At 40.4% G+C, this 27,606-nt stretch overlaps 1 protein-coding gene across 2 annotated transcripts in view; it reads left to right on the top strand.

The window, feature by feature from the left end:
- Ctr9 (CTR9 homolog, Paf1/RNA polymerase II complex component) overlaps window positions 1–27,362 on the top strand; it is a 33,331-nt gene extending 5,969 nt beyond the window's left edge. Inside the window, exons 3-25 of one of the 2 annotated variants that reach the window (XM_042691405.1) lie at window positions 709–948; window positions 1,923–2,040; window positions 2,689–2,778; window positions 3,558–3,706; window positions 6,365–6,472; window positions 8,311–8,418; window positions 8,513–8,749; window positions 8,950–9,039; window positions 9,147–9,275; window positions 9,386–9,569; window positions 11,307–11,395; window positions 13,429–13,614; window positions 13,696–13,783; window positions 13,965–14,113; window positions 17,770–17,886; window positions 18,034–18,179; window positions 19,457–19,528; window positions 20,028–20,163; window positions 20,282–20,428; window positions 21,360–21,517; window positions 24,206–24,302; window positions 24,537–24,649; window positions 26,318–27,362. In XM_042691405.1, coding sequence (XP_042547339.1) covers window positions 709–948; window positions 1,923–2,040; window positions 2,689–2,778; window positions 3,558–3,706; window positions 6,365–6,472; window positions 8,311–8,418; window positions 8,513–8,749; window positions 8,950–9,039; window positions 9,147–9,275; window positions 9,386–9,569; window positions 11,307–11,395; window positions 13,429–13,614; window positions 13,696–13,783; window positions 13,965–14,113; window positions 17,770–17,886; window positions 18,034–18,179; window positions 19,457–19,528; window positions 20,028–20,163; window positions 20,282–20,428; window positions 21,360–21,517; window positions 24,206–24,302; window positions 24,537–24,649; window positions 26,318–26,750 — 3,384 coding nt within the window. In that variant the 3' untranslated portion in view covers window positions 26,751–27,362. Of the gene's footprint in view, window positions 1–708; window positions 949–1,922; window positions 2,041–2,688; window positions 2,779–3,557; window positions 3,707–6,364; window positions 6,473–8,310; window positions 8,419–8,512; window positions 8,750–8,949; window positions 9,040–9,146; window positions 9,276–9,385; window positions 9,570–11,306; window positions 11,396–13,428; window positions 13,615–13,695; window positions 13,784–13,964; window positions 14,114–17,769; window positions 17,887–18,033; window positions 18,180–19,456; window positions 19,529–20,027; window positions 20,164–20,281; window positions 20,429–21,359; window positions 21,518–24,205; window positions 24,303–24,536; window positions 24,657–26,317 lie in introns of both variants that reach the window. The other variant, XM_042691406.1, reaches the window with a different exon arrangement.
- The last annotated feature ends 244 nt before the right edge of the window (window positions 27,363–27,606 follow it).

Here is a 27,606-nt window from a genome sequence, read left to right as displayed (position 1 = left end):
TTTGCTTATAAATGATGGTATTCCTTTTTTATTTATAAATGAAACAGGTACCCAGTGAAGTTATATAAGAAGACCAGAATTACAGAATTGGTAGATTTAGAACCAGAATTCATGTTTGTTTTGTTTTAATTTAGAGTTATTTATATCTTCCATTATTGTTTTCTCAAGTGCTGCATGTTTGAACATTTTAGTTTAGGATCAATTATTGGTGGATAAGTAGATTAGCATATTTGGAGCTGTTGTAACAGCTACCTTGAAGTCTAATTGAACTATTACAAATTGCACACAGTTGACATGTATTCACTTGATGAACCATTACCAATTCAAGATTAATTGATATATCAGTTCCCCTAAAAATTTCCTAACCCCTGTTCCCCTGTACCACAGCCACCCATCTGCTTTTGTTCCTCCTCCAGCCTGATCTGCTTTCCTTGCTAAACATTGGTGTACATTTTCTAGAGTTTTATATGAACAGAGTCAGACCATGTATATTCTTTTTTTAGTATGGCTTCTTTCTCTAAGCCTAATTATGTTAAGATTTACCCATGTTGTGGTGTGTATCAATAGTTCACTCATTTTATTTCAGAGTAGTATGTACAGATGTTCTATAGCTTCTTTACCATTCCCTTATTAATCAATATTTGGAATGTGCATTGGTTTATCTGGTCTTATGCTTTAGTTTTTCTAATTTGAGCCTTTATCTTATAGCTGGAATATTACAAGCAAGGAAAAACAGAGGAGTTTGTGAAGTTGTTGGAAGCAGCACGTATAGATGGCAATTTGGACTATAGAGACCATGAAAAAGACCAGATGACTTGCTTGGATACATTGGCAGCCTATTATGTACAACAGGCCCGGAAAGAAAAGAATAAGGACAATAAGAAAGATCTTATCACTCAAGCAACCTTGTTGTATACAATGGCTGATAAGATTATCATGTATGATCAGGTAAAATAAATCAAATCTCTTAGAACTTATAAAAAGGGAAAAAGCAGGGGTTATACCCTGGGGGAGGGACATACAAAGCAACATAGAAATCATCCTATAAATATATTAGAAACAATTGCATGAAAGAAAAACAAAATTTGAATACTTATCTTGGGGTTCATTCCCCTAACATCAACTTACCTGACCTTTTCTGCTTGACTCAGACAGTATAATTTGTGGAGGGGAAGGGCAAAAAAAAAAATCGTTTAACTAGGGATACAGGTGGACCCATTGCAACAATGAGATGTACAAGTCGTTATGTCAAAAAACGAACTTTACAACTTTGGTGGGGAGAGGGGGGGGAGTATGGGAAGGAATGGGAAGGGGAAACAAAGAGAAGGCAACAATGCTTGATAAGAAATGTACTCATTATCTTGTCCATGTAATTGTTAATTCTTCTGTACGGTATTCGCACAATAAAAAATAAATAAATAAATAAAGGGAAAAAGCACATGAATGAAAAAGCACATGAATGTAAAATTTGTATCATAGATAGCAGATACTTTGAAAGAATTTTTCTTAAAATAATAATTGTCTATATAATCATAGAAGAAAGGTTCCTCATTAAAGTGGAATTGTTTCCATCCTACTTTAAGTGGAATTGTTTCCATCCTACTTTTGACATAATATGGGCAGATTTAGTATATAAAACTTAAACACATGTTGAACCAATAATTCCAACATTTCCACTCAAATTTCAAATATATTTTAAGGTATTTGAGCTTTCTCTCCTTTTTACTGGCACAGAAGATTTGTGTTCCAGGATCATTTCTCATTTTTGCAATTAAGAATTGCTCATTGGCTCCTTACACACATTATGCTTGGTAGATGAATTTGTATTACATTCTCTACCTCCTCCCGATGTGGTTTTAGTTAATAGTTTTCCATGTTTGTTGTGAATTATGGCTAGTCCTTATAATGTCTGTACATTACAGAACCATTTGTTGGGAAGAGCCTGCTTTTGCCTACTTGAAGGTGACAAAATGGATCAAGCTGATGCACAGTTTCATTTTGTACTCAACCAGTCTCCAAATAACATTCCCGCCCTTCTTGGTGAGTGGTCTATGGAAATCATTTTAGGATTCTTTTTTTTTTTTTTTTTTTTTTGGTCGTGAGGCCTGAACTCTGTGCCTGGGCGCTTCCCTCAGCTCTTCAGCTGTAGACTAGCACTCTACCACCTGAGCCTCAGCCCCACTTCTGGCTTTTTCTGCTTATGTGGTGCTGAAGAATCGAACCCAGGGCCTCATGCATGCAAGGCAATTACTCTACCATTGAGCCACCTTCCCAGCCCCTCTACTTTATTTTTAACATATACCCAAAACTATAGCTCCTTAATAGTTGAGCTGGACAGCAAAGTAGAAGAAAGAGTTAAATTTGAAACCACAACAGAGTATTGTTGAAACTGCAGAAATACAGTATGTTTCAGTTAAGAATGATTTATTTTTTGCTTTCAAAGGGTCAGCTTGCACAACTACAAGCTGTTACAATTGTTACTTTATAACATTTAAGAAAAACTAGCATGTTCTGTTTTTTGGAATAAATTTATAAACCCTATAGAAGAGAAGTTTTTTATATGAAATCCTGTTCACTGTTTTCAAGCTTTTACTGAGATATATTTAACTTAGGTAAGTTAGTATAAAGCAGAGGAAATTCTTGTTCTTTAATCAGATAGTGCTTGTTTATTTTTAAAAATCACTACAGGTAAAGCTTGTATTTCATTCAACAAGAAGGATTACAGAGGAGCTCTTGCTTACTATAAGAAAGCACTGCGTACTAACCCAGGGTGTCCAGGTAAGAGATAAACTTTGTTTTAAGTTAAGCTGTGCATGATTCAGCTTAAAATTCAAGAATTTGGCAGTTGTTCATGAAGTCAATTGTGGCAAGACACTGTAAGAATATTGAAGTGATTATTAAAGTGATACAATAGCCAGGCCCCGGTGGCTCACGCCTGTAATCCTAGCTACTCAGGAGGCTGAGGTCTGTGTATAATATATATGAAGTCATTTGTGATGATACTATAGGCAAGCTACTAATTTATATGTATGTGCATATATATATATGTGACATATATATGTATGTGTGTGTATGTATATGACGTATCACCAAAGTTAATTTAGAACAGTTTGCAGCCTGTAAATAAAAAACTGAATTCCACAATTTGGTAACTCACTGGAACTTTGTCTTCTTTTCTTTTTCTTTTTTTTTTTTTGGCCAGTCCTGGGGTTTGAACTCAGGGACTGGGCACTATTCCTGAGCTTCTTTTGCTCAAGACTAGCACTCTACCACTTGAGGCATAGTACCACTTCCAGCTTTTTCTGTTTATATGGTACTGAGGGATCAAATCCAGGACTTAATGCATGCTAGGCAAACACTCTACCACTAAGCCATATTCCCAGCCCAACTTTGTCATATTTGATGAAGATGAAATAAGGCAAGAGTTGTCTGAACTCATGATTGTACACTGTAGAGTTGAGATTATGAAAGAAAACTTTGGGAAAATGCTAATTAAGTCATGTTTTTAACATGTTTTTTATTTAGTATTTTCATATCTGAAACCTTTTCTTTTTTAGCGGAAGTTCGTTTAGGAATGGGCCATTGCTTTGTGAAACTTAACAAACTGGAGAAGGCTCGTCTGGCCTTCAGCAGAGCCCTGGAACTTAATTCTAAATGTGTGGGAGCACTGGTTGGACTGGCTGTTCTCGAACTCAACAATAAGGAGGTATATGGGGGGAAATTACCTAGTTCTGACTGATAATGTCAGATCTGAAACTCATAGGGTCAGATCTGTCTTAGAAGTCAAAGTTTCAGATTATAGAAAGGCAAAATGGTACCTGTCTGCACAATGTATAACACTCCTGTTATTAGAGCAACACCCCAAAAGCAAACATATTTCTGTGGCAAAATGAGTCACTAGTCACTATTAAGACTAGTAGAATAACTTCACAATTCAGGAAAAGTATTTTCTATCAAATGAATTTTCTCTCAGTCTATAGAGTTTTTTTTAATTTCAGAATCTTAGTTAAGGTATAGACCTGTATAAGTTTGGAATGCTTCTACTTATAAGTAACAAAAAACACCCAGTGACTTAAGCTAAGAAGTTTTTATAGTATTGACTAGATGTCTAAAGTATCAGATTTTGCATCTCAGTTTCATCAAACCCAGGGTTTTAAAAATATCTTTCTGTCCACTCTTCATTACCACCTTCATTAATATGTGGCCTTTCTTCATTATATCTGTCATCTAATAGTCACAAGATGGCTGCTATATCTCCAGGTATCTTATTATTTCAACTTAAAGGAGCTCTATTGTTCTTTTTATTGGGATAGGAGGATTAGTACTAGGCTTGAACCCAGGACCTCCTGCTTATTAGGTAAGTGCTCTAATAGTTGACCACAGAACTTAGTCTGAGAAACTCTCTTACACTGAGAAAGAAACTCACCCTTGTGCTTCTTAAATAAAATCATCCAAAACACTGTTACCAGTGTTTCTCAAGATCAGAATATTTTTGTTTTGGCTAGAAAATTGCTTATTGTAGGTGATTATCCTGCCTGTCCTAGGTTATTTACCAGCATCCCTGGCTTCTACCTACTAAATACCAGTAGCATCTCCCTAGGTATAATTACCAAAAAGTGGCATTGTCACCTGTTGAGAACATTCACCTTTAGGCCAATTTCCAGAGAAGGGAAATGGATTATCTTGGCTAGTTTAAGTCAGTCTTAATTCATGTTCTGGATTTTCCTTCCTAAAAATCAAAAGGTCTCACAGGCTACTAAAATTACTCCATTCTGTTAGCAATGTTAGAGGGTGACATGGCTATTGGATAACCTACAAATATCCACCACAGCAAGAAGACATCTGATGCATGGACTAATAAAGTAAATAAAGCTCAAGCAAAAGCTGAACAACAAAAAAAGGGGGAAAATAGCACATCTTTCCCACCCCACACCCTCTACAAACAATATTGAGGATTAAAATAGAGATTTCATTACACAAGCAATATGGATACTTAAAAATCACTGGGTTCCTGGTGATTTATACCCGAAATTTTAGCTAGTCAAGAGGCTGAGGATCAACTCTTGAAGCCGGGCTAAACAAAAAAGTACCAGATTCCATCTCTCCTTAACCAGCAAAAAAGCTGAAATGGAGGCATGGCTTAAATGGCAGAGCACCAGCCATAAACAGAAAAGGCAGACGAAAATAGTATAATGTCCTGAGTTCAAGACATAGTACCAGGGCTGGGAAGGTGGCTCAGTGGTAGAGCACTTGCCTTGCATGCATGAGGCCCTGGGTTCGATTCCCCAGCACCACATAAGCAAAAAGAAAAAAAGCCAGAAGTGGTGCTGTGGCTCAAGTTGTAGAGCGCTAGCCTTGAGCTGAAGAGCTGAGGATCAGCGCCCAGGCCCATAGTTCAGGTCCCACGACCGGACCTAAAAAAAAAAAGACATAGTACCAACAACAGCCACAAAAAAAAAAAAAATCAAGAGCCTTACCAGGCATCAGTGGTTAATCCTAGCTGCTCAGGAGGCTGAGATCTGAGGATAACAGTTCAAAGCCAGTCCAGGCAGGAAAGGCCATTGAGACGGTTATCTCCAGTTAACCACCAGAAAACAAGAAGTGGGGGGCTGGGAAGGTGGCTTAGTGGTAGAGCGCTTGCCTTGCATGCATGAGGCCCTGGGTTCGATTCCCCAGCACCACATAAGCAAAAAGAAAAAAAGCCAGAAGTGGCACTGTGGCTCAAGTGGTAAAGCACTAGCCTTGAGCTGAAGAGCCGAGGGACAGTGCCCATGCCCAGAGTTCGGCCCCACTACTGGACCCAAAAAAAAAAAAAGAAAACCAGAAGTGGCGCTGTGGTTCAAGTGGTAGCGCTAGCCTTGAACTGAAGAGCTCAGGGATATCATCCAGGTCCAGAATTCAAGCCCCATGACCAAAAAGAAAAAGAAAAAGAAAAAAATCAAGAGGCTTCTAGTTCCCATTACAATGAGAAATGATACAAGTTTCCATCTTTCTTAACATAGCATACTGTCAATACAATTCAATAAAGCAGTTGAAAAATAAGTGTTTTAGAATGTTTTCTACAATTTGCCCTAGGAGTCCATATAAATTACTTTTAAGACTATTACATAAAATATATTTATTTCATGCATCCATTATCAAAGTTCAAGAATTCTTTATAATGGGTGCTCTTCTATAATTTTTTACAGAATATTAAATTTTAACAATTTGGTAATTTATTTGAAATTTGTCATATTTGGTCAAGATGAACTAATGCAAAAGTTTGATGTCTGAACTCATGGTTGTACAGTTGAGACTACGAAGAAAATTTTGGAAAAGTGTTAATGAAGTCATATTTTTACTCTATTACAATGTTTTCTTTTAGGCCGATTCTATAAAAAATGGTGTCCAGCTTCTTTCCAGAGCCTATACTATTGATCCTAGCAATCCTATGGTATTGAACCACTTAGCAAATCACTTTTTCTTCAAAAAGGTATAGTCTTTTGTTTTAAGTCCTCTCTTTTTTCCTGAATGATATCAGTACTTTTGTTCCTTAACTTGGAGAGAAATTTGAAAATGTCAGGGTTTTTTTTTTTTCAAAATTAGAGCTTGTTTTAGTTATCTGGGGTACATACATTTATGTTTTGTTCACCTACTTAATATTTATTGACCTTATGTACTGTGTGTGGCACTGTAAATAGTTTCTGCACTCTGAATCATTTCATAGAGAGCACAGGCAGCTAAGCAAACATAAACATGAGCCTAAAAAATCTCCTTTCACTTACAATAGAGAATGAAGGAGTGTTTAAGATGCCTTGGGGTTTTACACAGAGGAAGCATGGTTGGTTGGAAGTAGTCAAGTGACTATCTCCAAGCTTAAAGAAGAGCACAGATCAATGAGACAGTTTGAGCAGTTTGGTGCAATAAGAACATAGCATGTAGTAGGCTGACCATAGGTAGCACATTAGGCCCAAAGGTAGAAACTGTCATCCAATTTGCGTGTACTTAGGTAGGCAGTGAGGAGCCATGGTATTTTTGCATGTTGATCATAATAGATTTTTTTTTGTCTTTTTTGTGTAGTCCTGGGGCTTGAACTCAGATCCTGGGCACTATTCTTAAGATTTTTTTGCTCAAGGCTATTACTTTACCACCTGAGCCACAGCATCACTTCCAGTTTTCTGGTAATTAATTGGAGATAAGAGTCTCACAGACTTTCCTGCCTGGGCTGGCTTTGAGCCATGATCCTCAAGATCTCGGCCTCCTGAGTAGCTAGAATTATAAGCGTGAGGCGCTGGTGGCTCAAGCCTATAATCCTAGCTACTCGGGAGGCTTGAGATTATGAAGATCGAAGTTCTAAGCCAGCCCAAAGCCAGCCCGGGCAAGAAAGGCCATGAGACTCTTCTCCAATTAACCACAAGAAAACCAGAAGTGGCTCTGTGGTTCAAGTGGTAGAATGCTTGCCTCAGGCTGAAGAGCTCAAGGACAGAGCCCAGGCCCTGAGTTCAAGCCCCAAGATTTCACTGACAAAATTTTTATCCAATAAATACGAAAGTTTAATCTGCCATTCTGAAACAGGAACCAAAATGTACTAAGAACTTTACACTAGCCGGGCGCTGGTGGCTCATGCCTGTAATCCTAGCTACTCAGGAGGCTGAGATCTGAGGATCGCGGTTCAAAGCCAGCCCGGGCAGGAGAGACCGTGAGACTCCTATCTCCAATAAACCACCAGAAAACCGGAAGTGGCGCTGTAGCTCAAGTGGTAGAGCGCTCGCCTTGAGCTGAAGAGCTGAGGGACAGCGCCCAGGCCCAGAGTTCAAGCCCCACGACCGACAAAAAATAAAAAAAAATAAAAAAAAAAAAAAGAACTTTACACTAGTTAAATAATGAGTTGAAACAATTTTAACCTAGTTAGGCAAAAGTTGACAGACATCAATCATTAATAAGAGCTATTATGTTATTGTTATGATTACTAATAAGTACTTAATGCTTATGCACTTTAATCATTGTTAAAAGTACATTCCACGAAGTTAATCTTCTCAGTAATTTATGAAATAAATAATCTTGTCCTCATTTGTGGATGAGTAAACTGAGGTGGTGCTAATGACCTACACAGCTACTAACCACAGTGCTTTTCTCTGACAGTTACAATGAATTGTTGATAGGCTTCAACAATTGTTGATAGGTTATAAATAATACAACACTAAAAGGAAACCATTTAGGAAGAAGATGGAAATATACCCTATAGATAAATGAAGTATTAGTGGTTAAGATAAAGCAGCTATCTGTGCTACTCTCCTGACAGCAATCGATTTCCTGATCTTTATTATTCAGGATTATAGTAAAGTCCAGCACCTGGCTCTCCATGCATTCCATAATACAGAAGTGGAGGCTATGCAAGCAGAAAGTTGTTATCAGTTGGCTAGATCATTCCATGTTCAGGTAAGCCAGTTTTATAAGTTCTCTAAATAGCTAGTCTTTATTTGTAGCTTCAGGTCTTCTTAATACTGTTGTCTTGTTTTGTTTCATCTTTTAGGAAGATTATGACCAAGCTTTTCAATACTACTATCAAGCCACACAGTTTGCCTCATCCTCTTTTGTGCTCCCATTTTTTGGTTTGGGACAGATGTATATTTATCGAGGTGACAAAGAAAATGCATCTCAGTGTTTTGAGAAAGTTTTGAAAGCTTATCCTAACAATTATGAAACTATGAAAATTCTTGGCTCTCTCTATGCTGCCTCAGAAGATCAAGAAAAACGTGATATTGCCAAGGTACATTTTTCAGATCTTACCTGTTTCCTATGAGTTACTTGGAGACCTCCAGCCCTGATTTCCTTGTTACTCTGGTGGAAGCAGTTCTAGAAGCTGAGTTTGTTCCACTTTAGAGAACAAATAGTTGGCTTATTAAGCAGGTTATAATGGCCACCATTTTTACCTTGAGATTATTAGTTTAATGTTGTCATTTATCCCAGGGCCATTTGAAGAAGGTCACAGAACAGTATCCTGATGATGTTGAAGCTTGGATTGAATTGGCACAAATCTTAGAACAAACTGATATACAGGTTTGTACTCATGATTTCTTCTGTCATGTGTAGTTTTATATAAGCCTGGTGGTAACATTTCTCCATGATTTACATGCATACCTTTACTATCTACCGTAAATACACAGGGGGCCCTGTCAGCCTATGGAACAGCAACACGAATCCTTCAGGAGAAAGTGCAGGCTGATGTCCCCCCTGAGATTCTGAATAATGTTGGTGCCCTTCATTTTAGACTTGGAAACCTAGGGGAGGCAAAGGTAGGAAAATAGAAATCTTTCTTTATTTCATCCTTGATTAAGTGCATGCATACATTTTTAGGGGATCAACTAAGTCTTTCAACAAGGTAATTTTCTTTTCTTCCTCATAGAAATATTTTTTGGCCTCCCTGGATCGTGCAAAGGCCGAGGCTGAGCATGATGAACACTATTACAATGCCATTTCTGTCACCACCTCATATAACTTAGCCAGGCTGTATGAAGCCATGTGTGAATTCCATGAAGCTGAGAAACTATATAAAAATATCCTAAGAGAACATCCGAATTACGTTGACTGTAAGAATTTTAAACCTTTCATATTAGAAAAGTCCTAAATTGCAAAAATTGCAGCACAAGCTTAGGTGGGGAAAATCTTTCTTACCTGGGCACCTGTGGCTCACACCTATAATCCTAGCTACTCAAGAGGCTGAGATCAGAGGATTGTGGTTCAAAGCTAGCCCAGGCAAAAAAATCCATGAGATTTTTAGTTCTAATTAGTAAAAAGCCAGAAGTAGAGTTGTGGATCAAGTGGTAGAGTACCACTCTTGAGGAAAAATGCTCAGGGACAGTGTCCAGTCCTGAGTTCAAGTACTAGCACCAAAACAAAACAAATTTAATAAAAATAAAATAACTTAAAACATGATACTTTGATTCTAGTCCATATTAAAAGCTGTTAACAGCCAGGCACCATTGGCTTATGCCTGTAGTCATAGCTACTCAAGAGGCTGACATCTGAGGATCATGGTCCAAAACCAGCCCAGGCAGAAAAGTCCCCACAAGACTATTTTCTCCAATTAACCCACTCAAAAACCTGAAGTAGAGCTGTGGCTCAAGGTGGTAGAGTGCTAACCTTGAGTAAAAGAGCACCTAGGCCCTGAATTCAAGCCTTACAAATGACTTTAAAAAAAGCTATTAACTTGGCATCTGTAATGTACATTATGGATTCAAAAGTCATTCAGAGTAAATAAGCTTTATTTATTTTCACTTATAAATAAGATTTTGGTTAATTACCAGACTGAATTTAAATTGATTTGATAGGTAGCAGTGATCCATGCTTTGCTTCTTTCTTTTTTTATTTTACCATTGTTGATTTTTTTTTTCTTTTTTTTTTGTTGATCTGTGGGGCCTGAACTCTGGGCCTGGGCACTGTCCCTCAGCTCTTCAGCTCAAGGCTAGCGCTCTACCACTTGAGCCACAGCACCACTTCTGGCTTTTTCTGCTTATGTGGTGCTGAGGAATTGAACCAGGGCCTTGTTCATGCAAGACAAGCCTTATACCACTGAGCCATCTTCCCAACCCCAACATTATTGATTTCATGAGGACACATTTTCTATAGAAAACAATTTACACTGAAGGTTAAGTAGACGAGCCACTGTTAGAACTAGGGTTTCCTAACTACTGGTCCCTAGTAGTCTGGTCTTTTACTATTTTGTCATATGAATGTAATGCTTTAAGAAAAGTAACTGATAGGTGTATGTTGTATGGAAATTGGAAACAGACCAGCTTAAGCTTTGTGTATGTATGTGCTAATCCAGGGGCTTGAACTCAGGACTGAGCTTTTTTGCTCGACTAGACTAGTTAGTGCTCTATCACTTGAGCCACAGCTCCACTTCTAGCTGTTTTTGGTGGATAATTGGAGATAAGAGTCTCATGGATTTTCCTGTCTGGGCTAGCTTCAAACTTCAATCTTCAGATGGCAGCCTCCTGAGTAGGTAAGATTACAGGTATGAGCCAATGGCATCTGCCTCAAACTTTTTAAATAACATTGCTTGAGTTAAGGACTTCCCAGCTGGGTTTTTAGCATTGAGAATGGAGTGAAAGAGATGAATCTTAGATTTCAAACATCAGACTTGATCATGTGGTGATAAAATTACTCTTAACTTGTTAGATTGATGTAGCTATTTCTTTGTGAGGTTTTTCTATTCCATGTTGATGTATTAACAAAAGGACAGTGGTTCTAAAACATAAACTTAAAATTAAAATCCTTCCATCTAATATTTATTTTAATGTTTATTTTTAAATGTATATTTTCAGGCTATTTGCGCCTAGGAGCCATGGCTAGAGATAAAGGAAACTTTTATGAGGCTTCAGATTGGTTTAAGGAAGCTCTTCAGATTAATCAGGTTGGTAATGTTAAGAGTTAGGTTTGAGAAATAATTTTTTTCACCTTTTACCCTCCAAAATCAGTTTTTCCTTTTTTTTTTTTTTTGTTTGGGTCCGGTCATGGGGCCTGAACTCTGGGCCTGGGCACTGTCCCTCAGCTCTTCAGCTCAAGGCTAGCACTCTACCACTTGAGCCACAGTGCCACTTCCGGCTTTTTTCTTTTTCTGCTTATGTGGTGCTGAGGAATCGAACCCAGGGCCTCATGCATGCAGGGCAAGCACTCTACCATTGAGCCACCTTCCCAGACCCACAGTTTTTCTTTTTTATGACCATCATGTTTCTGGTAGTAACTTTGTTTCCTTTTTTGTTTATTTGTTTGTTTTTGTTTTTACATTTACTTGTTAAAGATACTAAAGGATTATACAGAAAGCCTTTATTTATTTGTTTTTTGTCAGTCAGGGGCTTGACCTCCAGGGCCTGGATGTTCCTGAGCTCTTTTGCTCCAGGTTTACTGCTCTGCCACTTTAAGCCACAATGCCACTTCTGATTTTTGAGTGGCTACTTGGAGATAAGTCTCACAGGGACTTTTCTTACCAGGCTGCTTTCCAGCCAAGATCCTCAGATCTCAGCCTTCTGAGTAGATAGGATTACAGGTGCGAGCCACCAGTACCTGGCCAGTAAGCCTTTGTTTTCATGGATTTATTATATGAGGTTTTGGCCAAGTCTGGTCAAAACAAATTTTTTTTCTAAAAAAGAAATTTCAAAAACAAATATGTTGAATTCCTGCACACAGATCATATAGCTCAGTTGATGAAGAGAAGCTCTTGGTTAGTACCAGTGGGTTTAAATCATATGATCTGCTCTTTCCCTGCCCTTAATTTTGTGAGAATCTGCCTCCAAAAAAGCAAATGATGCCCAAAAGGCTAATTAAAACTTAAGGTAATCCTTCCAAGCAGCAAGGCTATGTAATGTATAAAGTGGAAATTTTAGATTTATAGAAAGGCAGCATGTCTTTAGTGGAAGTGGATGGTGTTATGGGAAAGTTGAATCAAGCATCTGTATTATTTGAGAAAAGAGTACAAAATGGAACTAGAAGTGTGGTTCCAATGTTATAATGCCCGTCTTGAAAGTATGGAACTCTGTGTTCAAGTACCCCAATTCTTCCAAAAAAAAAAATGAAATAAGATCTTTTTTTTTTGCTGTGCAGTATTAATGTAAATAACAGTAACTTGTTACAGCTGTACATAATAGTGTAGGTAAATTTGAGCAATTTTAGAGTACTGAAGTCTATGCATCCTGAGCATTCATGAATTTTCCTCTGTAGAACTATATATCTGAGGATACCACAGACAGGTTGTCTACTGTAGTCGATTTATTGGTCATGTAATCATAGGGCTTTTCTATTTCCTTCCCTCTTATTTTTTCTTCATTTCCCTCACTGTGGTCCACAATAAGCATAGATTTTACAGTAGAGTTCAATACACATCTACCATCATGTAAGTGTGCATACAAACAACTGAAAGTTTTGCAAATCATCATTTGCTCTTGCTGATGGGCAATATACTGGTATTGTTACGTTATTCCATTCATTTTGTTGTGTGGTACAAGGGGTTGTAGTCAAGCCTTTTGTTAGTTAGACAACTACCATTTCAGCCATGCCACCTACCCTTTTTGTTTGGGTCATTTTAAAGATAAAGTCTCAATTTATGCCCAGGTCAGCCTTGACTGGGATCCTCCTATTTATGTTTCCTGTGTCATTAGGATGACAGATGCATACCACCACACCCAGCTATTGGTTGACATGGAACTCTTGAACTTTTTTTGTCCAAATCTCAATTTCTCAAGCTCTGACTCCACTAAGATTACAGACTTGAGCCAGTGTACTCAGCTACTTTATTCCTTTTGTTGAATGTTATATGTAAACTTTCTATACACCTCAGATGGGCCTGAAATCCCAAAAAACTACTATTATAATATACTTGTAAACTCTTCAGTTATAGCTGTTATGTAAAGGTAATTAATCTCTCTCAATATCTTTATGCATATGTTTTAGGATCATCCAGATGCTTGGTCTTTGATTGGTAATCTTCATTTGGCTAAACAAGAATGGGGACCAGGTCAGAAGAAATTTGAGAGGATATTAAAACAGCCATCCACACAGAGTGACACTTACTCCATGCTAGCCCTTGGCAATGTGTGGCTCCAAACTTTGCATCAGCCTACCCGAGACAGAGAAAAGGTAGTCTCCTTTTGTCTTTTGAAATAAAACTGATACTCTGCATCCTGGTTTGAATTCTTTAATAACACTTGTTTCTTATAGGAAAAGCGTCATCAAGACCGTGCTCTGGCCATCTATAAACAAGTTCTCAGAAATGATGCAAAGAATCTGTATGCTGCTAATGGCATAGGTGATTATAAGACTGGGGTATCTACAGTGACTTGTGAAATGAATGCTTTTGGAGGAATGTTTGTTGATCAGTCTTTCCTGCCCAATGTAATCAATGTAGTTGTTTTCAAATTGGACTTTGCGTTGGTTTTCTGGCTGCAGTTAGGAAGTTCTTAAATGTAAGCCTTTTTATATAACTTCAGGAGCTGTTTTGGCCCACAAAGGATATTTCCGTGAAGCACGTGATGTATTTGCCCAAGTAAGAGAAGCAACAGCAGATATCAGTGATGTCTGGTTGAACTTAGCACACATCTATGTGGAGCAAAAGCAGTATATCAGCGCTGTGCAAATGGTAAAGTCTTGCCTCTCAAGATATTTGTATACCATGTTCATTGATGAACAGATATTTTCTTAACCGTGGTGGCCCTGTCTAGACTTGTATGCCATCTCTGTTGATACTTTTTGTCCATAGAGGTTTATAATTACTTAAATAGGCCAGGCTTTGGTGTCCAGGCAGATGTGAGTAACTGCATCCCTGAGTCAAGAGCATCCTCTTGACCCAGGTTTACTGTCTATAAAGTGGAGCTCATTGCAACTTAACCTCATAGAATTTGGGGAGGATACAGCATAAAAAGTACTTGGCCATAGCATTCCTAAAATATGCCAGTATGCCTAGTAAGTACTGCAAAAATAGGAGGGCTTAATATTTATTCAGTTGGTTTAGGAAACAACTGAATTTCAGAAAAGCTAAATGTCCTGGGGTTTGAACTCAGGGCCTGGGCAATGTCCCTGAGCTTTTTTGCTCAAGGCTGATGCTCTACTACTTGAGCCATAGCTCACTTCTTCTTATTTTTATTTTTTGTAATTGGAGATACAAAGCCTCATGACTTTTCTGCCCAAGTTGGCTTTAAATCACTATCTTCATATCTCAGCCCCCTAAGTAACTAGGATTGTATCTAGCAGTCTTTTAAAATAATGTTTAGAGGCTGGGAAGGTGGCTCAGTGGTAGAGTGCTTGCCTTGCATGCCTGAGGCCCTGGGTTCGATTCCTTAGTACCACATAAGCAAAAAGAAAAAAGCCGGAATTGGCGCTGTGGCTCAACTGGTAGAGTGCTAGCCTTGAGCTGAAGAGCTGAGGGACAGCGCCCAGGCCCAGAGTTCAGGCCCCACAACCGGACCCAAAAAAAAAAAAAAAAAAATAATGTTTAATTTTTGAGATAAGGTCTTTTTATTTTGCCCAAGCTAATCTCAAATGTCTACGCTCAAGTGACCCTCACATAACCTTCCAAATAGCTGGGACTACCACTTCTACTACACTTAATTTGTTTTTAAAAAGAAAAACTATGGAGATTAAGATATTTTGTGCCTGCAGAATTTTGTTATGCTTATCATATTTGTTGAGTGCTTGAACTTAAAGTCAGCATCAGCATTTATAACATTAAAAAATAAAAAGGAGCCGGGCACAGGTGGCTCACGCCTATAATCTAGCTATTCAGGAGGCTGAGATCTGAGGATTATGGTTCAAAGCCAACCCGGGCAGGAAAGCCCGTGAGACTCTCCAATAAACCACTCAGAAAACCAGAAGTGGCGCTGTGGCTAAGAGGTAAAGCGCTATCCTTGAGCTGAAGAGCTGAGGGACAGTGCCCAGGCCCAGAGTTCAAGCCCCATGACCAACAAAATAATAAATAAATAAAATAAAAAGATTCTGGGACTGGGAAGGTGGCTCAGTGGTAGAGTGCTTGTTTTGCATGCTCGAGGCCCTGGGTTCGATTCCTCAGCACCACATAAGCAAAAAGAAAAAAGCCGGAAGTGGCGCTGTGGCTCAAGTGGTAGAGCGCTAGCCTTGAGCTGAAGAGCTGAGGGACAGCGCCCAGGCCCAGAGTTCAGGCCCCACGACCGGACCCCAAAAAAATAAATAAATAAAATAAAAAAAAATAAAAAGGTTCTTGAGTTCTTCAGGCTGTATTATGGTCAGAAAGAATAGGCTTCTTGCCGGGCGCTGGTGGCTCATGCCTATAATCCTAGCTACTCAGGAGGCTGAGATCTGAGGATTGCGGTTCAATGCCAGTCTGGGCAGGAAAGGCTGTGAAACTTTTTTTGGGGGGGAGAGGAGGGTTGGTTGTGGCTTGAACTCTGGGCTTGGGCACTGTCCCTGCGCTCTTCAGCTCAAGGCAAGTGCTCTACCGCTTGAGCCACAGCGCCACTTCTGGTTTTCTCAGTGTTTACTGGAGATAAGAGTTTCATGGACTTTCCTGGCCTGGCTGGCTTTGAACAGTGATCCTCAGATCTCAGCCTCCTAAGTAGCTAGGATTACAGGTGTGAACCACTGGAACTGGGCTCGTGAAACTCTTATCTCCAGTGAACCACCAGAAAACTGGAAGTGGTGCAGTGGCTCAAGTGATATAGCGCTCTTGAGCTGAAGAGCTGAGGGACAGTGCTCAGACCCACATTTCAAGCCCCATGACCGACAAAATAAAAAAGAATAGGCATCTTTCAAAAGGTAGCCGAGGGCTGGGAAGGTGGCTCAGTGGTAGAGTGCTTGCCTTGCATGCATAAGGCCCTTCGGGTCATTACCCACATTTAGAATTTTGAGACTTGGAACCTTCACAGTTTGTATTCTTTGAGATAAGCCTTCCTGATCTGCAGAACAATAATACTACCTTTAAATAAATACAAAGTGTTAACTAGGTCCTATAAAATCATCTTGTTAGTTATTCATAACAAGATGTATTGGTCAAAAAGTTCCATATTCAAATTGAAATTAGTACCAGTTAATAGGTTGTTCTTCCCCAGCTAGTTAATAGGTTCTTCTTCCCCAGCCAGCAAGTGGAACTGTTAAGGTTTTTCATTAAGCATTGCCAGTAGGTTCTATAGATCCTAAGATAATAGAGAGTATAATCCAAAAGATATAAAGAGCATGATTTTTTTTCCTCTTTCGGCCGTGTGTGTGTGTGTGTGTGTGTGTGTGTGTGTGTGTGTGTGTGTGTGTGTGTGTGTGTCCTGGGCACTGTCCATGAGCTTCTTTTGCTCAAGGCTAGCACTCTACCACTTGAGCCACAACTCCACTTCCAGCTTTTTCTGTTAATGTGATACTGAGGAATTGAGTGTGTGTGTGAGTGTGTGTGTGTGTGTGTGTGTGTGTGTGTGTGTGTGTGTGGCCTGGGCACTGTCCATGAGCTTCTTTTGCTCAAGGCTAGCACTCTACCACTTGAGCCACAACTCCACTTCCAGCTTTTTCTGTTTATGTGGTACTGAGGAATTGAACCCAGGGTTTCTTGCATGCTAGGCAAGCACTCTATCACTAAGCTACATTCCCAGCCCTAGATCCTTGAATTCTTATTCAGCTTTTTCTTTTCCCTGCACTACCACTTAAGTCACTACTCCAGTCCAAGTATATGACTTCTAATAAATGATCAATGGATCCTAAGTAGTATTGCTAAAGATTGGAAAGAGGATTTCCAGAGATGAGGGTTTGATTGTGATAGAGCACCTGCCTAGGAAGGAAAAGGTTTTCTAATTTGTTCACCCTTTCTTAATCTGTTAATCTAAATTTCAAGTTGAAAAAAACCTCTCTCAAGTGTCTGGTTTTTCGCTGATAAGATTTTTATATTGGTAAAAAGCATTCTGATGAATTTCAAAAATCATTTCCCTATTATTCTCTGAAACCCTTTCTACAAAGGGTTTTGGATATGTTTTTTGGTCAGTCATGGGGCTTGAACTCGTGGCCTGGTGGACACCGTCCCTGAGCTTTTTTGCTCAAAGTTAGTGCTTTATCACTTTGAGCCATAGCTCAACTTCTGCTTTTTAGGTGATTATTTAGAGATACGAGTCTCCCAGATATTCCTGCCTGGACTGGCTTTGAACCACAATCCTTATATCTCCACTTCCTGAGTAGCTAGGATTATAGGTGTAAGCCACCAGTGCCCAGCTCTACAAAGTTTCTAAACTCTGAAAATTTTGCTAAAAAATACCTGTTGCATTTTTAATTAACTTTTTCCTTTTTTTGTAGTATGAGAACTGCCTCAGAAAGTTCTATAAACACCAAAATACTGAAGTGGTATTGTATTTGGCCCGGGCACTCTTCAAGTGTGGCAAGTTACAGGAATGCAAGCAAACTTTGCTGAAGGTAAAAGCAAGAATTGACTATTACTCTCATCCATGCCTGCACTGCATTGCATTTTAAAATTACCTTGTATGCAGGTTCACATAAATACAAATACTTTTACTCAGTTAAAATCATTTTCAAGTCATTGGCTTTGTTCTTTGTTTACAGGCTAGACATGTGGCACCCAGTGATACAGTTCTTATGTTTAACGTGGCTTTGGTCTTGCAAAGATTAGCTACCTCTGTCCTGAAAGATGAAAAGAGTAATCTGAAGGAAGTACTTAATGCTGTGAAAGAACTGGAGCTGGCACACAGGTAAGCGATTGCAGAAACAATTATTGTAACTATTTTGTTTCTCTAAAACTGTTTGTCTTCAAAAATGCAGAAAGTCATTTCCTCAAAAAATTACTATTAGAATCCTTCAAGCACTGTAGAGGCTAAAATAGACAGTTGCCACCAGGTGGCGCCACGCTAGTCAGACTCCTACCAGATTTGGATCATGTAAACTGACTCCTAGAAACTGGCTGTGCAAGCTTGTCCTTGCTTTTTCATTGCTTTGACAATTATATGACCCAATATTTACACAAGTACAATGATTAGACTCTACCTATTTTGGTTTAACTTTTCAAACCAGTGTTTCTGTTTATGTATGGGCTGTTGGTTTTTGTTGGGCTAGGATTGAGAATTTACCACTTAAACATTGTTTAATAGATGATTGAGCTTAGTCCCAAATGTATTTAACCATATAGTATTTAGTTGGTAATTTAGTGTATGTGAAATTAAAACCTGGCATCTCTTTAGGTTTTATCCAACCATATTTACATTTCTTGCCTAGTGTGGGAGATTGTAAGTGCTTTCTGACCTAAGGCAACCCAACCTCCATGCTGACATGTCTAGTACACTTAATGTTTATTGCTTGAGTTAGATATTTGTGAATTTATTATATGATTTTTCTATTATATATTCATTTAATGTATCCTTTATGCATTAAACAAATAATAAATAGCATATAAATTGCTTTTGTGCATGCTTGTCCTGGGGCTTAAACTCAGGACCTGGTCACTGTCCTTGAGGTTTTTTTGCTCAAGGCTTGCTTGGTGGTTAGAGATAACAGGCTCACAGGATTTCCTATCTGGGCTGTCTTGGAACCACAGTCCTCAGATCTCAGCCTCCTGAGTAGCCAGGGTTATAGGCGTGAGCCACCAGCACCCAGCTACTCATGCTATTTTTGTAGAACAGATTAAAAATCTAAAGAGTCTTATTTTAGCAAGTGCTAAAGTAGGTTTACATACTTGTAAACCTAGCTACTAAGGATGCTGAGATCTGAGAATCATAGTTAAAAGCCAGCACAGGTTTTGAAGCCCATGAGACTGATCTCCAGTTAACTACCAAAGAGCTAGAAATAGAGCTTTGGTTCAAAGGATACAGAACTAGCCTTGAGCACAAAAGCCCAGTAACAGTGCCCTTGCCCTGAGTTTAAGCACATAAACTGGTGCGCGCGCGCACACACACACGCACACACACACGGGAAGGGAGGGAAAATATTTCAGTAGAACGTTCTTTCAAATATTTGGTTTCCTCATTCCTTTCAGATACTTCAGTTACTTGAGTAAAGTGGGAGATAAAATGAGATTCGACTTGGCCTTGGCTGCTACAGAAGCCAGGTAAGCCACTGCCTCCAGAAGATGCTGTTAGAAAAATAATACTGAGTGGATTGAAAAATCACAGTGGTGGGTAGAGGTTCCTGGCCACCAGGGCTCAGTTCTTCATATTCCTCTCAGAAACTCCCTTACTTATACCAAGGCCGCCTCCTATCAGGGAATTTGGCAAGATTGACTTAGCACAAGTACTTAAATTGTAAGGAAAACTACCTTTCTGTTTTTCCTAATGTCAGCCTTGTCACCAGAATCAAAGATAGGATTCATGAGTGTTGTCATATTCAGGGATAATGTTGGGGAATATTTTTAGCTGTGTTTTGGGAGAGCATTTATAGTTTAGAAGCGTAACAGTTAAGAGTGTTGATGTACAATCAAGTTAATTTTGCTAATTAAAACATTCCATAGGTAGCAGTTAATCATCTGCTTTAAATTTTTTACTATACATAAGGAAAACAGACATGCCAAGGTTTTGAACAAAGTAGACTAACTGAGGTGATGCTTCTAGGCAGTGCTCTGACTTACTGAGCCAGGCCCAGTACCATGTGGCCCGGGCACGGAAGCAAGATGAAGAAGAGCGGGAGTTGCGGGCCAAGCAAGAGCAAGAAAAGGAGCTGCTGAGGCAGAAACTTCTTAAAGAACAGGTATCCATGATGTCCTTCTCTTACAGCATTTGTATGTATCCGTGTATGTGTAAGTTAAGGAAGAAGTTCTGCTTGGAATTATGGCCATGGGTTATTTTCCCTACTTTTTCCCCCGTAGGAAGAGAAACGTCTGAGAGAAAAAGAAGAGCAAAAGAAACTTTTGGAACAACGGGCCCAGTATGTGGAAAAGACTAAAAATATCCTTATGTTTACTGGTGAAGTGGAAGCAACAAAAGAGAAGAAGAGAGGAGGTGGTGGTGGACGGGTAAGATGGCCGCCTGCTGTCACTGGTAACTGCACTCTATTCTAACACCAGATTGTTAAAGTAGTATCCAGCATGTAAGTCCTGGGCTCTGTGTGTGCTTGTGGTGAGGGCCAGGGAGGGTGCGGGGGAGGAGAATGTGCTGAGGTAGAACCCCAGGGGCACCTCATGAAGTGTATGATGCAGCCATATTGTAATTGATTTAACAGTGGTTCGGTTTGCAGTTATTCTTTTTTAACTTTGCAATGGTGGAAAATAAAAACGTATTCAGAATTTGGAGATTAGATCTCCTTCCAAACTAGGGTTATAACATGATACTCTCCTGTGACACTGGCCAGCCACAGGCTCACAAGGGTGAGCAGAAGTCCTCTGCTGTATGCTAATGGGACTAAGCCACCATCTTCAATATGTGTATTAAATGCATCTTTAACTTGGGGTAAATTGACCATAACCCTATCCTAAGTCAGATACTTGTATTTACGAGAGTATTCTTAGATTAGCTAAGTGCCTTTTATTTTGTAGTGACCTCGTAAGTAGTTAATAATTTTTACAAAGTTTTAACCATTCTTCCCAGGCAAGGTGGCTCATGCCTGTAATCCCACTTACTTGGGAAACAAAGGTCAAGAAGATTGCACTTTGAGGCTAACCTAGGCAAAAAGTTAAGTCAACCCCAGTCAAAAATTCAAGATCCGACCAGAAAAATAACTAAAACAAGAAGGAGAAGGGGAATGGCTCAAAATGGTGGAACACCTGCCTAGCAAGCGCAGGGCTCTGAGTTCAAACCCCAGATATAGTCAAGACCCTCTTCCATGAGTCTAAGACAGGTGACTAATAGAGCATTTCGCTTGTCAAATGAAAGGTAGAACACAGTGCAGTGATCCTGCTGTATTACACTAGCATGGAAATAACTAGCTATTTCTTGCTTGCATTGTAGCGATCTAAGAAAGGAGGTGAATTCGATGAATTTGTTAATGACGACACCGATGATGACCTGCCTGTATCAAAAAAGAAGAAAAGAAGGAAGGGCAGCGGTAGTGAGCAAGAAGGCGAAGAGGAGGAGGGTGGGGAGAGGAAGAAGAAGAAGCGGAGAAGGTAGGTTCTTGAATGTTTTAATAACTTTATAAAAGGACCAAAGTGCCAGGTGCTGGTGGCTCATGCTTGTAATCCTAGCTACTCAGGAGGTTGAGATCTGAGGATCGTGGTTCAGAGCCAGCCCAGGCAGGAAAGTCTGAGACTCTGATATACAATAAACCACTAGAAAACTGGAAGTGGCGCTGTGGCTCAAGCGGTAGAGCGCTTGCCTTGAGCTGAAGAGCTGAGGGACAAGCCCAAACCCAGAGTTCAAGCCCCAAGACGGACCCAAAAAAAAAAAAAAGGACCAAAGTCCTTTTACATCTGGATCTTTATTCTGCATTTAGGGGTAAAGTGAAGCTTTTGTAACCCAGCTCCTGCCTTAATCCAGAAAGAAACTGGTTTCCCAATCCCCTGCGTCCTTTACTTCCATGCATCTCTACATCTTTCCTCCTTGGAGCTATGTTAGTCATCCTTGCCTTTTTTTTTTTTTTGTCGGTCGTGGGGCTTGAACTCTGGGCCTGGGCGCTGTCCCTCAGCTCTTCAGCTCAAGGCGAGCGCTCTACCACTTGAGCTACAGCGCCACTTCCGGTTTTCTGGTGGTTTATTGGAGATAGGAGTTTCATGGTCTCTCCTGCCCAGGATGGCTTTGAACCGCGATCCTCAGATCTCAGCCTCCTGAGTAGCTAGGATTACAGGCGTGAGCCACCAGCGCCCTGCTTTGCCTTTTTTTTTTAATATATTTTTATTATCTTTAAAGTAGTTGTACAAAGAGTTGCCATTCAACAAAACAGTTTTATGAATATAGTACATCTTGATTGTTGTCTTTCTTATGTCTTAAAAATTGCCCTATCAAGCCGGGCGCTGGTGGCTCACGCCTGTAATCCTAGCTACTCAGGAGGCTGAGATCTGAGGATCGTGGTTCAAAGCCAGCCCGGGCAGGAAAGACCGTGAGACTCCTATCTCCAATAAACCACCAGAAAACCGGAAGTGGTGCTGTAGCTCAAGTGGTAGAGCGCTCGCCTTGAGCTGGAGAGCTGAGGGACAGCGCCCAGGCCAGAGTTCAAGCCCCACAACCGACAAAAAAAAAAAAAAATTGCCCTATCTTGGGGCTGGGAAGGTGGCTCAGTGGTAGAGCACTTGCCTTGCATGCATGAGGCCCTGGATTCTATTCCTCAGCATCACATAAGCAGAAAAAGCTGGAAGTGGTGCTGTGTCTCAAGTGGTAGAGTGTTAGCCTTGAACTGAAGAGCTGAGGGACAGCACCCAGGCCCAGAGTTCAGGCTTCACAACTGGAAAAAAAAAATTGCCCTATCTCAAGTCAGGTCCCTATGGCTCACACCTATAATCCTAGCTACTCATGAGGCTGAGATCCAAGGACTATGGTTCAAAGCCAGATTGGGCAGGGAAATCCGTGAGACTCAAATAACCACCAAAAAAAAATCTAGACGTGGAGCTGTGGCTCCAGGGATAGAGTGTGCTAGTATTGAGCAAAACAAGTGTTAGGGACAACTCCCAGGCCCTGAGTTCAAGTCCCAGGACTGTCACCAAAAAAAAAAAAGGGGTCCTATGTTTTAGACAGTATATGTGAGGTATACTCATTGCACTCATTGTGTGCACTCATTGCACATGCAGTTTGCAAAGTTATTGAGTCTGTTTATCCTGAAACAGCAGTGTGCTGCCTGCCTCATGCTCTTGCTGAGTGCCTACAGTGTGACTGTATCAAAGTCTTTCAACGTACCCACTGTCCTCTGTGGTAAGCCAGGCGGCCCTGCCTGTCCTCCACATGGAGGAGCTCAAGTTGTCTGTAACCCCAGGCATGGTGCCTCCATTCAGCATCCAGTGCTTGGGAGAGAAACCAAGCATGTGTAAATGAGCTGTGACAGTAGTAGTAGTAAGGAGGGGGAAAATGTGGAGGTCAGGAGCTTGGGATTTTCCCCACAATCTGTCATTCCAAGCACAAGCACAGTGTTCTAACATGGATGAGCAAGGGAGCCGAGCAGTGACAAGTTAATCAGCAGATGTCACGTGTGCAGCAAGAGTAAGGCAAAGACTGCCAGACACTGGTGGCTCACACCTGTAATCCTAGCTAGTTAGGAGACTGATCTAAGGATTAAGGTTCAAAGCCAGCCAGGGTAGTGAAGTTCACGAGATTCTGATCTCCAGTTAACTAGAAGCAGGAAAAAAAGAAAAAAAGAAAGAAAAAGAAAGCAGGAAATGGAGTTGTGGCTCAAGTGGTAGAGCAGCCTTGTACAAATAGCTCAAGAACAGCACCCAGGCCCTGAGTTCAAGCCCCAGGACTGGCATAAAAGGAAAAAAAAAAAAAGGAAAAAAAGCATAGCCTGTGCTCTAGAGGAGGATACAGTATGGCTGCTGAAGTTGGTGGCCATGCACAAAGGGACTGTTGTGGTGACAAAGTAGTCTTAGACTTCTGTTTTTCAGAGGGGCACTCTGTTTATTAGCAAATGTTAATTGTGCAGAGATGTTTTATTGTAATATCTCATATATTCATATACATATATTTTACTTTGATCAGATTTACTCCCTCTTTTCTCTTTCTTATCCCCTTGCTCTTGACAAATATTTTTGTGTGTGTAATCGGGGGAGCGTTTCTAGGGATTGAACTCAGGGCCTCACACATGGTAGGAGTGTGATTTAACTCTGAGCTATGTTTCAACCTTTGATAAACTGTTGGTATTATTATTTAAGAGCTCCAAAGGGTGAAGAGGGATCTGATGATGATGAAACAGAAAATGGCCCCAAACCAAAGAAGCGCCGTCCACCAAGATCAGAGAAGAAGAAGGCTGTAAGTTTACATGTTATGTGTTCCTGCCATCTGTACACAAGAGACTAGATAATTCTCTCTCTACAGAGTTCTCTCTCTACAGCTGCTTCTAGTTCTCATAGTTCTTATACTTGTTCTTACAATCTGTTGGTGGCTACTTATTGTCATTATCATGAAAACCCAATTTAATATAAGGTGTCCTAATTAATGCAAGAGTCTTGACTAATCTTGCCATGTTCGATATTCTTTCTTTAGCCCAAGCCAGAACGTCTGCCTCCTTCAATGAAGGGAAAAATAAAATCCAAAGCCATAATATCATCAAGTGATGATTCTTCAGATGAAGATAAACTGAAGATTGCTGATGAAGGGTAGGAATTTTTCCCCTAAGGGCTGCTAGTCAGCCTATCTGTAGCTAGGGAAACAGACTTTCTTCCTCTTTCTTGTAGTTAGAAGGGAAACAGACTTTTGAAACTTGGTTAGAGATAACAATAAAAGCTGGGCACTGTTGGCTCTTGCACATAATCCTAGCTACTCGTGAGGCTGAGATAGGAGGATTGTGGTTCAGAACCAGCCCAGGCAAAAGAAGTCTGAGAGATTCTTACCTCCAATTTGCCACTAGAAAACCAGAAGTGGCACTATGGCTCAAAGTGGTAGAGTGCTAGCCTTGAGTAAAAAATCTCAGGGACAATGTCCAGGCCCTGAGTTCAAGCCTCAGGATCGACCAAAAACAATAACAACAACAAAAAATAAATAAAAATAAAAAGTGAAGGTGGAAAGGTCCGGTGGGAGGCCTAGGTTCCTAGGCCTGTGTCTGAGGTCAAGACCAAGGTTACTTGAGCCCTTAGTGTTTGTTGAACTCTGTGTTGTGTATTTGGCCTGCTGGGATGAAAGAAATTGCAGGCCTATAATAATAAGTTCAGAGTGAAGACAGTACATCTCTCAGCCACTCTTCATGTTCTCTCCCAGTGACCTGGGTTACAGGATTTGTGTCCGCTTTCCTCTTCCAGACACACAGCCTTTCCTCAGTTAGTAGGGATATTTTGGCTTGTGAGGAGTAAGACACATCATCTCCCTAGACTGAACTTAGACTGAACCTAGGGGTCATTGTGCCTTTCTTAGAAGGTGCTTGGCAGTGTACATGTGCTGGAGAACAGCAGTCTCTAGTGAAGGGTATGTTCTTGCCCCCAGAGGAAGTCAAGACTCCCTGGCCACCCCCTACCATTCTCAGCATAAGATAGCTTCCCTTTCTCTTCCTCTTCCACATTATGGGAACAAAGACAAAGATACGCAGAACCCTTTTAGCCCATCTTCATTAAATCTTTTTTTTTTTTTTTTTGGGGGGGGGGGTGTCCGGTCGTGCGGCCTGAACTCTGGGCTTCGGCGCTGCTGTCCCTCAGCTCTTCAGTTCAAGGCTAGTGCTCTACCACTTGAGCCACAGAGCCACTTCCGGGTTTTTTCTTTTTGCTTATGTGGTGCTGAGGAATCGAACCCAGGGCCTCAAGCATGCAAGGCAAGCGCTCTACCACTGAGCCATCTTCCCAGCCCCCCATCTTCATTAAATCTTATTATGGTGTAACAGCAAATCTCAGGACAGCAGTAGTGACTTCACACTTCTTCAGAGGTCTGTGGGCCCAGCTGGCCACAGGATAGGGAAGTTTTCAACAGTTAAAGCCTTGGGACTTCCAGTCTTGATAGCCACCTGAAATCCAGGATTTTACCTCTGCTGTTGTCTGTAAGGAGGTGACCCTGCCCTTTTGTGGTAGTGTGTGTCATTGTTTTCTAATGCAGATGCCTGCCCTGGCCCAGCTCCAGTTATCCTGGCCTGTTCATATGCTGGCTTGGTGCTGAATGCCTTAACCTTTTTCCACTTTTAATCCTGGTGTACATAAGATAATCTCCATTCATAGAGGAGCACCCTACAACTCTTGCCCTATGAACGCCTGTTCACACTACCCAGCTCAAGGTCTAGAACTTTAAGGAACCTTCTTTTCTAATAGCACAGGGTCTTAGGTCTAAGCCATGCTTGTCTCTGCCAGGCACCCCAGGAACAGCAACAGCGACTCAGATGAGGAGGAGGAGCAGCCAAAGCGACGCACCTCATCTGAAAGTGACTCAGATGACAACCAGAACAAGTCTGGCAGTGAGGCTGGCAGCCCGCGGAGGCCCCGAAGACAGCGGTCAGATGAAGATTCAGACAGCGACCAGCCATCCCCAAAGCGACGGCCCTCCGGCTCCGAGCAGTCGGACAATGAATCTGTGCAGTCAGCACAGTCAGGGCGAAGCCCATCTGGGGCTTCAGAGAATGATTCTCGCCCGGCCTCTCCGAGCGCCGAGTCAGAGCATGAGTCGGAGCGGGGTTCTGATAATGAGGGTTCTGGCCAAGGCTCTGGAAATGAATCGGAACCAGAGGGATCCAACAATGAGGCCTCAGATCGAGGCTCGGAACGAGGATCAGAGGATAGTGACTAGGTTTTATTCATAAAGGAGTTTCCTCTCTGGAGGAAAAATTTTTTAATATATAAAAGCTGTGATAAAGATGTTCTGAGATGTTTAGTCAAAAAATTGTGAAATTTTTCTTAAGGCAGTTTTTTTTCTATCTGTTTGTATATTGCTAAGCCCCAAGAGACATTTCCTGTGCTAGAGTCCAGTAACTGAATTGCTTGTGCAAATGAGACTATTCCTATTGCGTGAAAACCACAGTAAAAACTGAGATGCTAGGTGTTCCTACAAAGGCTTGGCTGAAAGCTGGCAGTGCCTATCTTTGTGTCTGGTGATGTACTGTTGGTTTTTGCAAAGTTACTTTACCAAGTGAAGCAGGAACTTGGTATTAATAGTCTTTTTTTTTTTTCTTCTCTGAGTTAAGATTGAAGATATTTTTATTTGTTGGAGGAAGAGGTGTCTCCTGTATAAATTGCACCAAAGCACATATGAAAAGAAGGTGTTCTTCAAAGTGTAATGCAACAATGCTGGTACAGCCACAGGTACATACTTTGCTAGGTTGAATAAGATGTAGAAAATGCTTTTTCTGTTAGTAGAATGCAAAAACTTCCCCAAAGCCACTTAATAAAATTCTTTTACCAACTTTTGCGAATAACCTGTCATTTTGCTTAATAATATCAATTTATATATTTGCTCAATATATAAAATGAATATTTGGTAAAACATGCATTAAGCCAAAGGTTTGTTTCCTCAATTTTCTGTAATTCTTCATAGATTTCTGGAAGCCTTTTTTTTCAGACACAAGAAAACTTAAGCATAGATTTCTGGAAGCTTTTTTTTTCAGATATAAGAAAACTAAGTATGAGCTTTTATTTTCAGTAATTTG

This window comes from Dipodomys spectabilis, unplaced genomic scaffold (assembly GCF_019054845.1).
Source record: "Dipodomys spectabilis isolate Male_0828 unplaced genomic scaffold, ASM1905484v1 ptg000145l, whole genome shotgun sequence".
In the NCBI taxonomy this organism is placed as follows: Eukaryota; Metazoa; Chordata; class Mammalia; order Rodentia; family Heteromyidae; genus Dipodomys; species Dipodomys spectabilis.
This window is presented reverse-complemented; position numbering and strand designations above follow the sequence as displayed.